Here is a 12,419-nt window from a genome sequence, read left to right on the forward strand (position 1 = left end):
TCATAAAAATAGCGTTTTTTAGCCATAGATGCTATCGCCTTCAATTAAAAAATTTGAAAAAATTCAAGGTTATGTATTTTGACCTGAAAAACAAGAAAAAAATTTTTCCAGATTTTTTAAAGCTTCATATCGCCCTAAAAAAATTATTTTCGTAAAAAAAGGGCGTTTTTCGGCTAAAAACCGCCAGCGCTCTGTCTGAAAAAATCTGAAAAAATTTGAGGTTATGTATTTTGATGTCAAAAATAAGTGGAAAAAAAGATCGGGCTTTGTATTGCATCGTAGCGCCGTATATGAATTTTCAAAATTTTCAATAATTTTTTCTGAAGGCCTGAAGCACTCAAAAAATCTGAAAAAATTCAAGGTTGTTTGGATTGTTGAAAAGTATTTTTGTGAATTTTTTCAGATTTTTTAATTGCTTCAGGCCTTCAGAAAAAATATAGATAGAAAATGGACGTTTATACCGGAAGTGGGGGGTAGGAGGGGGGAGGGGGTCTAAAATTTTGGTTTTGGGTCTTTTTTACCATGTACTATAACATACCAAAAGCGCGTCAAGATCGGTGACATACGAGCGCAGGTTTATTTAAAAAATTCTGAGCCTTACCCACCTACATAATCTATTTTCTACAAAAAGCCTGGGAAAAGCCACTGCGTTTGGTCAACATTTAAGCAAAGTGTTTGGTACCCTGCCAAGGCTAATCACTGGGGAAGAACAAAAAGACTTATATCAGGATATAGATTATCAAAATCCAGAATGGTATTTAAATAGCGTATCAGTGAATTAGTAGTTATATCAGATCAAAAACCGAAAAAATCAGAAAGCTCCAGTATTATACTAAAAAACTTCTCGAACCAGCGTTTGTGACAATGTGATTGTGCCAAGCAGCTTCTGACAGAGAAGTATGATAAGGATTGACAGGCAATGTAAAAATAAGTAATGCAATAAATAACGAGTAAATTAATTTTGCAGGTCAATCGCCAGAAAAGGACGAGCCACCGCCAAGAGCCAGACCGAAAAAACTCGAATTCATATGTCACGCCAGATTAAATTGTAAGAGAAGCCGCCTGAGCGCGCCGCGCCGGACACGTGATGCGCGTGAGTAGGAAGCCGAGCGCAGCATTCACGTGTTGACCACGAGCGAAAGAGTACGAGCATTTTTGCGAGTGATATTTCCTGCCGAGTGAGTTTAGGCACGTGTGAGTGAGAGAGGAGTGAGGAAGAGTAATTAACGAGAGTACCTGCGAGTACCGTGTGAGCATTGTGTGAGCGAGGCGAGGATGCATAGTGACTTTAAGAGAGAGTGTTGAGTTCAGTCGTGTGAAGCAGTGTTGCGTGATGGAAAGCCGGGTACACGAGCCGAGACTCTGGTCTAAGACCGCCATCCGCAACATCAACTAATGCTAAGCACCGTTTCGACCCAAGCCAGACCACAGCCCAGCCGAGAGCTACTACGCCAAAGTCGGATTGTCGTCGTTAAATTTATTTGGTACGGTAACATTATTTGTAAGGTGTGTATGTGAGTGCGTATGCGAGTCAAATAAAAAGCCGGATAAGTCGCCACTTCTTTATAATAAATATTTGATTTTATTATTTAAAAAGTAAAATAAAAGAAACTTTTATTTATTTCACCCTTTGTTGCCTTTCCTTTCCCCTTTATTTTTCGCGTAAACGGCCCAGTTCGAGTCCACGCATTCGTCGTGCGGCGGTGGCAGGGCCTCGAAAAGCCACCGTGTCGCACGTTGTATCTGCTCTACATAGCCAACATTCCTTCTCCCGAAAATGTACCGATGGCTACATGCGCAGATGACACAACCTTGCTAAGCAGAAACGCAAACTCCAAAAGAGCCTCCGAGAATCTGCAACTCGACTTGTATAAAATTGAAACTTGGTAAAAAAACTGGTGAATTAGCACCAACAAAAAAAAAGTCGCATCGCATTACATTCACCTTACGCAAAAAGAATTGTCCGGATGTTAAGTTTAATCAAACCTCTATACCACAAATTTATGTAGCTAAATATCTTGGTTTTATCCTAGATGGTCATCTTAAATGAAAATTATACATCTGACTAAAAATATAACAATTGGCTTTGAAGTTGCGCAAAATGTATTGGTTGCTTGGTAGAAAGTCAGCACTATCACTTGAAAACAAAATACAAGTCAATTCTTAAGCCAATTTGGACTTATGGTATTCAATTAGGGGGGATGTCATTCAAGTCTAATGTCGAGATCATCGAAAGTTTTCAATCCAAAACATTGCGGTGTCAGGTCAACGCGTCATGGTGTGTCACCAATCAAAACATTACAAAAGATTTAAAATTCCTACTGTTACCGAGAAAATTCAGGATTTCTCAGCTAAATATAAAAAAAAAAATTCATCCAAACTCCCTAGCAATAGATTTAGGATACGTGAACTTGAAAAACTCAAGGCTGAAGAAACATAAATATCTGTGAAAGCAATTCTACTTGATATCTAAAGTTAACTCATTAATCGACTTTTCCCTTAGCTATCCAAAAAGAATTTTCGCCACTGGACAAAATTCACACATAATTTTTTTAAAACTGTAACTTTCATATTATTGCTTAATCTTGTTATGACACCCACGTTGCCGGGACAACAACATTAAATATAGTTTATGAACTAACCACTGGATGTCGAGCTTACCGAAAACTCGTCACGCGTAAACAAAATATGGCTGGAAATAATTAAGAGTGGAAGAGAATGAAGCTCTGGCATGTTCCAGTTTGAACAGTAAACTTGTCTTTTTTACTGATTGATAAAACAAGTGACCTTTCAACGAGATTAACAAAGAGTTTATTGCTCTTGTTTCTCTCACTGTTTGGTCAAATAAATTATCTAAACATAATTGATTACTATCTACAGAAGGTAGCGATCAAAAGCAACTTTTGCATAGAGTAATATATCTCACAGGCACGAACGAGATCACCCCTTATCATCCCGTTCGCCTCTACCAGTCACAACTGCATCGAAACCAGTTTCTGAAGCTGTGGCTGCCACCAAACGAACCTTTTTTCGTAATTGTTATCCCACTATAACAATCTATTTAATTATTATCTTTATCAAGAAAAATTGTAAATAAATCAAAGATTAAAAAAAAATTATAATAAATTACGTTTTATGTGACATAATCATTAATATTATAAAGAAGTATACATGACCCTAGTCCTGTAGATATGGAAAGAGGAAAAATACTTCCCTAAAATTGAAATTTTTGATTAAAAGCTACCTTTGATTTTTTAATACCTGATCGTTTTAATTTCAGAAAAAAACATCGGTCATCTCGTCTAGAAGTAAGACTCATTTTTTCTAGGTAATTCGTATGTTCCATATCCAAGTGTCTTTTGTTTGTTCAAGTGATTTATAAAATAAAAAGAATTTTTTGTACTCTTACCCTTCCTTCTTCATGATTGCACATATCCCAAAATGGTATGAGACTAAGAATCATTTTATCTTCATTTTTTACCGGAATCATATTTTGCCTTGTCATTACAGTGGATACAGCCCATCTGGAAATTTAAAAAAAAATTTGAAAACACCTAAAAATCCACCCCATATTTTTAATATGTTAAGTAAAATAGTTCGAATTTCTCGGTGTTATTTTGCATTGAAATCCATCCATGAATTTTCGATAGGGCTTTCTTCTTTTTTGTTTTCAATTTTTGGACAGACGCAAGTATTTTCAAATGGATCGGACTAATTATTTACCTCTTCAGACAAAATTCAAACATTATATGCATACGAAATTTTTGTTTTTTTAGTTTAGTTATCTGATATCTGGCATCGATGATAAGATGAGAGCCCTTAAGACAACTGTCAAAGAGTTCTATGATGTGTACGCACTGTACAGCACCAAAAAACATTCGTCAACACCACAAACTTAGTCTAAAGATTAAAAGTACGATTTTACTACACTGTAATAAAGACCAACATAAGTAAATACTTCAACTGAGACATTTAAGATAGAGGCAATGTGGCCAGCTGAACAAACAAGCTGATCACATGGAACCCTCGTAATAAAGATCTCCTTTTCTAAATCATCTAAATGGACCAAAAAACTCGGTAATAAACAGCACGACGAATATCATCTGAGTTTTATGATCATGCGTTGTCGATTAAGATGCAAATATGCAACCTAGTGAATTTTCAAAGTAGCTTCTAGGCTTTATGATTGACGAAACCCTATCCTGGAGAGATCAATCAACTGCTGTTGTAGGTAAATGCTATGCATCGCTTGTTTGGCTTCGCAGATTACAGGACTTTATCTCGCGTGACACAAAACTTATCGTAGTCCAAACACTAATTTTTTAACTCCTTGACTACAGTGAGGCCCTTTTGAAAGAATTGTCCGATGAAAACACATCCAGACTCCACCACTGCCAAAATGCTGTGTTACGTTATGCGACGTCCACAAGAAAATTATAGTGTATTTCACATACCTATGACGAACTGCAGCTCTTACGCTACTAGAAGCGCAGGTATTATCGGATATTTTAATCTTGGTCTCTAGTTTAAGAGCTCGTAAGCCGGCCTACATGCTCTCCGATGCTCCTGCCGAAATGATAATGCGCAAATATTCTGAAAATTCATCATAATTGTTGAATTTATTGAATTATCCAGAATATTGGGGTATATTAAAACAGTTGTATCTTCATGTAAAATGAACGTATAACAATTTTAAAAAGGGTTTGAAGGTCTTGTAAAAACATACAAATCTATAGGCTCAAAATGTTTCTACAATCACTCTAACTAAAATGACATGAGAAATAGCCGAGACAATAAAAACCAATACTTTTGATTCGTTGATTGTTAATGAAAATCAATGAGATAATAAATAAACCTGAGAAAAATTTATGCAGCAATACTTGCAAAGACCTTTCGAATGTTTATTTCAAAATGCCGATTCGTTCATTTTTGACTGAATTACGTAAATTTTAAGTTTGATCAGTTAGCGCGCTCAGGTACGGGAAAAGTGATTAACGGGGAGTGTATGCTGTTGATTTGTGGAACGGCTTAACACTGAGCTTGACAGAACTCTGCCATCAAACGAATGGTTCAACAGGGTCCTCTAGAAATACTTCATAAACCGTGATGTGCTCCAATAATGACGAGGAGATGGGACCCGTTAGGCGCGACATCACCTTTTCGTATGGCGTGACGCAGATGTCTCTGTTTACCTGATGGCCCCAGAGGCTCAAACACTGGCGCTTTCTGTCTAATCTTTGCGATTTTTTATCTCAATGGTTTTAGGGGTAATAGCATAGAAAAAAAATCTCGTAAGTAATCAAAGAACATATGTGAATTTTTGAAATGTTCCTGAACTTTTCTATAATGATGATACGTGTTACTTAAATAGCCATTATTATACTGCCATGAATGTGAACTTTGTGAAGTTTGTGTCGTATTTAAGGGGATTCATACACCAATTTACTCCTCTTTGTCATTTTTATTATATAAAACGCAGTTTAATGTCAATCTACATTTTCTATATAAAATGACATCTTTGAGCCCTAAAAAATGTGAAAAAAGTTACAGAATAGTCCTTTGCATTATCCTTAATAATGCAATTATTAAGCTCAATTAAGCTTAAAATAGCTTATTTTTGCTATTTTAGCCTTTCGGAACTGTGCGCAAGGTTCAGATCAGAGTTATTTAGGTGGGGCTTCCTAATAGGAATCAAAATATTCAAAAAAGTATCCTTTATGGGCTGAGTTTGGTGGAATTTTTATTTAGACCTTCATATCAGTTATACTATTCAATATGTGCTCAAAAAAATTAATAAATTTTTTTTATTTCTTGATTTTTAGACATCTGTTGGCATACAAAATTTTTTATAACTCTAATCAAAATTCCACAAAAACTCAGCCCATAACGGATACTTTTCTGAAGATTTTGATTCCTATTAAGCATTGCCACCTAAATAACTCTGATCTGAAACTTGCGCACAGTGCCGAAAGGTCTAAATAGCAAAAATAAGCTATTTAAGATGCAAAGGACTATTCTGCAACTTTTTTCACATTTTTTAGGGCTCGAAGATCACAATTTTATCTTGAAAATGTAGATTGACATTATACTGTGGTTTATATTACAAAAATGACAAAGAGGAGTGAATTGGTGTATGACTCCCCTTAATATTTTTCATTGATGATCAAAAAAAATTATGGAGATCATAAATTGATAAAATGGTTATAAATTGTGAGTACTTACCGAAAATTCTCGTAAGTGAAGGACTTTTTCAGTTTTGTAAGGGAGTCATTTTTAGTTTTGTGTAAAATCATTTTAAAATAAGCATACTGCCGTGCTACATTTCTAATCTGCTTTATTGCACCATCTATATACGAAAAATCATGGTTATTAAGGATAAAAAAAAATTTTAAAACAAAACAAATCGATTACTACAGATTAAACTAACGAAGAATCATTTAACTATGCATTAAAAAGTATAATATATTTTGTTTTTCAATGGTTTATTAGTGCATTAAGATAATTCATTAGTGCATGAAAATTAGATCAATAAAGGATTGTCCTAATTTGCAATTTTGGTCTGACGATAATGATTGAAGTTCATTCTAAGTTATATTAAAAAGAAAGAGACATGTATCTATGTGTTTGAATCATCGACATTTTCCATCCAAATAAATTAAGGGCTAACAGGTAATTTAAAATCGAAAAAAAATTCATTTTATTTTCGAATAGGATATTTTGTCCCGTTTCCATGGCATTTTTCAAAACTCAAAAATTTTGATTATTCACTCAGATACAGCGTTTTCCGTGAGCCTTTTTTGTATACTTTGCTTGTTAAATTTTGCGTTTTCTTGCATTTTACGTTTTTGCAAAATACACTTGTACTGTTGTAATATTCAGAGCATACCGATTGAGTTACGGCACCAGGGTCGCGTACACTTCTTTAGAATATTAATAGTTGTGGTCGCAAATTCGAGTCTGGTAATAACCTTGGCTTTTAACTGATGCGCACCTCGGGTTCGAACCGATTAAAACTGGTTTCAATCCTGAGCCTTGGTGTCAAACAAGGTTTCTAATTAGATTTAATCTTAGTTTTAATCTAGTTTTACCACCGGTATTCCATCGGTTTTTCACCGGCTTTATAACCGAGCTTTAACCAGTTTCATATGATTTTGTAAATCCGGGTATTAAACAGTATTCTATCGAGTTGAAGCTCGATTATCCACAGGTTTTAAATCCGGGTTTTAAGCCGTATTCCACCTGGATTATACTCGAATTGTACCCGGATTAAACCCAGCTTTTAACCCGGATTATACCCGGATTATACCTGGATTTAACCTAGTTAAAATTCGGTTAAAATTCAGTTTTCTACCGGGTTTTCACCGGTTTTAATTCTTGTTGTAACAGTTTCATCTTGGCTTTGACTAGGGTTATGTGTGTCTTTATTTTTCGAGTTTGACGCAACTTAAAGTATACTGGTAGGGTTTGGAAAAACTTGAGCTACCGAGTTTTTTCGCGGGCACTTGAGTTTTTTGTACGTTTTGTTGAACAATATTTCTACCAACAATATTAATGCAAAAATTGAAAAATCTCAGTCTGAATGTAAGAAGCAAATAAGACCAGAGTTGTTACGATGCACGGTTACTTGACCTCAAAATGAAACACAAGCCGAAGGCAAGTGTTTTGTACCGAGTTTGGTTGAAAAAGCCCATTCACACAAGCTCAAAAATACTGGACGAAAAAATTCAAGCTATTTGGGGAAATCGTTGATGTGTACAGGCCGCTAGACTTGGAGGTTGATTACAAACATTTATTTCGCTAGATGGTCCCAACAATTTTAATAACATTTCTGGTCCTTTCTGACATCAGGAACTCAAAACCCGAAGAAAAACCGAGGAATCAGCACCCGAAAGCGAGCAAATAGACGTTCTCGACGCTTCGCGCGAGCGCACAGTCAGTATCTGCCTTGTCGCACAGGGCGGTCAAGTATCTCGAATGGAGATCGTCATCATTGATTCAATTCTCGTATCCACATTCTCGCAGCCTCCGAGAAAGTCTCGCATTCAACTCAGGGTAGGTATCAAGGCTCCTCAGAGGCAACAAACACATGGGCATTTTCATTTTGAGGTCAATTAACCGTACATCGTCACAACTCTGGTCTTATTAGTTTCTGACATTCAGACTAAGATTCTTCAATTTTTGCATCAATATTGTTGGTAAAAATATTGTTCAACAAAACGTACAAAAAACTCAAGTGACCGCAGAAAAAACTCGGTAGTTCAAGTTTTTTCGTACCCTACCAGTATACCTCGAGTCGCGTCAAACTCGAAAAATAGAGACCCACATAAGCCTAGTCAACGCCAAGATGACAACTGTTGACAACAAAAATTAAAACCGGTAGAAAACCGAATTTCAATTGGCTTTAATCCGCGTTGAATCCGGGTTTAATTGGGGTTTAATCCGGGTTAAAGGTCGGGTTTAATCCGAGTTAAAAACCGAGTTTAATACAGGTTGAAAACCAGGTTTAATCCAGGTTTCATCCACCTTAAAACCCGGGTGTAATCCGGGTTAAAAACCGGGTTTAAAACCGGTGGATAATCGAGCTCTCGATAGAATACTGGTTGATACCCAGATTCAAAAAATCATATAATACCGATTAAAACCCGGTTATAAAGCCGGTGAAAATCCGACAGAATACCAGTGGTAAAACTAGATTAAAACTAAGATTAAATCTATTTAAGAACCTGGTTTGACACCAAGGCTCAGGATTAAAACCGGTTTTAATCGGTTCGAACCCGAGGTGTGCTCAGTTAAAAGCCCAGGCTATTACCAGACTCGAATGCGTTATAAAAAACAAAATTTTAAATGAGTGCGCGTAGGAGAACAGCAGGGACAATGCTGATCTTTAAGCCTACGACCACTTCGGGGGCAATTAAAACGAGCAATTTAAATAAGCAGCTTGCAATAACCATATTACTCAGCTTTATTTGTATCACAGCTCCAGCTATACTAGTGATACACCGAATAACATGGCTTCTGTGGGTGCACCCATAAACTATTACCTCTTAAAGGCTTATAGAGTCATCTACCCAGTGATTGAAAGCATACCAGTAAATGAAAGCACTTTTTAAAATAAAAATTATTAATTGATAACGACATTATTCATGAACGACGAATTTTTATGCTATTCTTGGGTAGTATTGCTAACTAGTCGAATGGTTATCAGGTCAAGAATCTATATAGTTTAACGGTAGGAATTAATTTACGAACGCATCGTTCACTGAGCCGTAAAATACGGTCATTTTGTACATAATCGCTGAAGATCGTTAAAATTTGGAAGATCCACTGTAAAAGAATGAGCAGCTCAAAACCTTTTATAACGGACTAGTTACCTTTAAAACTGTCATTTATATGTTAAACAATTGCATTTCCAGTGAAAAATTAAGTTTTAATTAGAAAATTTCATTCTTTTTGAACTTTCATTTACTGGTGTGTCGAATAGTTCGCACTTGCCCAGTAATTGAAAGTACAAATATAAGCATGTTTTGATTGGAGTTTTGAACCAATCCTCATCTATGAGGTTTTAAAATGTTTGTAAAATGGTTCTTCTCTACTCAAATGAAACAGATTTTTAAAAAAGATCCCTGAAAAATCACCAAAACTTGTCCTACAACATGAAAAATCATAACATGACCTTGAAATACTTTAACCCATTAAGTCCCAAGAGGACGTTTTTTCAACCCTTTATTCGTCCACTGAATTTTTGGTAAAAATGAGATCAAAAAATATGCGAGTACCTAATTCTAATGTAAAATTTAATGCCCTTTCAGAATCTGATCTCAGATTTTCGAAAAAATGATTAGGTCAAAAGTTAAACTTGATTTTATAAAAAAAAACGTGATTTTGAAAAAAAATTTTTTTTATTTTTCGACTTTCCAAATGGAAACCATTTGAAATCTCAAGAGTTTCGTGCAAATATCGCGTCCTCGATATCTAAACTGAAAGTTAGTGGGGTACCGATTGAAAAAATTAATGTTTGAACACAAAAAATGGCGGTCGAAACTCGCAAAATTGAATGAAAACTCATAGAATTTTTACTCAAAAATGAAGGACTTGAGAAAAAAGTGTATTTTTTAACTGTATTTTCTTCAATCTAAACCCCACTAACTTTTAGTTTAGGTATCGAGGACGCGATATTTGCACGAAACCCCTAAGATTTCTAATGGTTTTCATTTGGAAATTCGAAAAATAAAAAAAATTTTTTTTAAAAATCATGTTTTTTTGGGTAAAATCAAGTGTAACTTTTCACCTGATCACTTTTTCAAAAATCTGAGATCAGATTCTGAAAGAGCATTAAATTTTACATCAGAATTAGTTACTCGCATATTTTTTTGACCCCATTTACACCAAAAATACAGTGGATGAATAAAGTGTTGAAAAAACGTCCTCTTGGGACTTAATGGGTTAATTATGTCATTTAATACAGGTGCCCTTATTTTAATCATTGCAATATGGCAATAAAGAGGTTGGTTTGGATGATAAATTTATGTTTTAGTTTCTTATTTAATAAAAAAGGTGATATATTACAGTCTATATTGATTATCAAATCAACGTATGCTTATATTTGTACATTCATTTACTGGTTTCGCGGCTTTCATTCATTGGATCGAATGTTTCATTCACTGGTAAAGCACGTTTTTTTTCATTTTCATTAACTTGCATAAATGAAAAACTCGATTGAAAATTCTGTGAAAATTCTAATAGGTAGAAAAAGGTATGAAATTTGACAAACTATTGGTTCGATTACCTAAAATTGACTAAAAACATGCATCCGAGCTGCTTGTAAGCAGAATTTTACTAACCCTTTCAATCACTGGTAGAGTGACTCTATACACCTTACACTCAAAATTTTTTATTGAATTTTGGAATAGGATTTTTTCTCCCCTTTTCAATACATTGAAAAAGGTGGTGTAGCTAATTTTAGCAAAAACTGAATTTCAGCATTTACTTTTGTAATGTTTCCATAAATCTATAAGTTGTATACATATAATACCCAATTATATGTTTAAGATCTCAAATAAAAAGAAGACAAAATAATCATACCTAAGCTTGGGCATCCTTTCAGTATTTCAAGGTCTTGTGGTTTCATATATAAAACTGTGCTGTAACTTCTAGGAAGAGATTTGATGTAAAAATTCCACTTCGATGAATTTTTACAACGTTCAAAAAGAAGTGCTAAAGCTAATGCAATATTCGGCATTTGTTTCAGTATGATGTCGGATTTAATAATCTCAAGTTCTGGTGCTGCTGTATGAACATTAAAAATAAGCTTACGAGGAATTTGGAGAATCAAGTCATTTTCATTCATATCATTATTAGCTTGTAATCCATATCCATAATTTGGAAAAAAAGCGATAGATACATTATCAATGCAAGCTCCTTCATGCTTGACCCACTCAGTGAGATCTTTCAAAGAGTCATATCGGTCTATTTCAATGACCTCAGCTTTTTCCAACTCCATGATGCGATTCAAAATTCCATCTATTTCTACAAAATTATGCCATGATTGATTGTCTTCGATGTTTTGACTACATACTGAAACATAATAAGTAGTGATTAGTATTAGTATACTATTAGAAACCGCGATACATACTGGGTGCTCAATCTCGTATTTTAATGTTTTAGAATTCAAAATATTTACTAAACTAGAGAAAACAAATTTTAATGTAAACAGAGAGGTAAAAAACTTGAGGGAGAGGGAGCATAGAATTTTTCGATAAAATATTTAATTTTTTATTGTTAACTTTATCAATGATCCTTTTAGAGTAATACCTTTTAGAGTAATATGTTGAAATTTAACGTTAATTTAAGCAAAATTAACAAATATCTCAAAATTTCAATGCAAATAACTTATACTCAGATTTTAGCATCAATCGCATGTTCAGCGTTGCAACGTTTAGTACGCTATTTTATGAGAATGTCTTTAAAGCCAAGATTTTATTCGGCCTTCCATTTCTCCAGTATTCTGATATGTTCCTCCCTCACAACATACTCGCGACGACGCTCAAAGAACATCGAGTGCTCGTCTACAAGGAAGTGCCAGCGGAGGAGTGCTGGCGAGAACATTCACGGCCTAGTGAATTGCTGGTAAAGCCATAGATCACACTGAGATATGCACGTTGATGGACTGACGCTGCCTGACGGACGTAGCTTGGCGTTTTCACAGCATCCTTCCATATCGGAGCACCGTAAAGAAGAATTGAGTCGACGAAACTGACGTAGAGTCTGTTTCGGCTGCTCCTGGAGACCCCGATATCGCGCATCAGGTAGAGCAGAGCGTCCACCATCCGAGCGGTTTTGTTGATAACAATTGCCAAGTGTTGATCATAACGCAGTTTGGCATCGATGTGTATTCCAAGGTATTATTGGATGCAGGGAAC

The 12,419-nt window shown here is 35.1% G+C and overlaps 1 protein-coding gene across 1 annotated transcript in view; it reads right to left on the bottom strand.

Moving 5' to 3' along the window:
• Positions 1–12,419, bottom strand: part of LOC106652751 (histone-lysine N-methyltransferase setd3) — a 41,407-nt gene that overhangs the window by 21,582 nt on the left and 7,406 nt on the right. Inside the window, exons 2-4 of the mRNA XM_014371881.1 lie at positions 11,083–11,574; positions 6,223–6,346; positions 3,410–3,524 (exon numbers count right to left, since the gene is read on the bottom strand). Coding sequence (XP_014227367.1) covers positions 3,410–3,524; positions 6,223–6,346; positions 11,083–11,574 — 731 coding nt within the window. The remainder of the gene's footprint in view (positions 1–3,409; positions 3,525–6,222; positions 6,347–11,082; positions 11,575–12,419) is intronic.

Source organism: Trichogramma pretiosum, unplaced genomic scaffold (genome assembly GCF_000599845.2).
Source record: "Trichogramma pretiosum strain Unisexual culture from Peru unplaced genomic scaffold, Tpre_2.0 scaffold32, whole genome shotgun sequence".
NCBI lineage: Eukaryota > Metazoa > Arthropoda > Insecta > Hymenoptera > Trichogrammatidae > Trichogramma > Trichogramma pretiosum.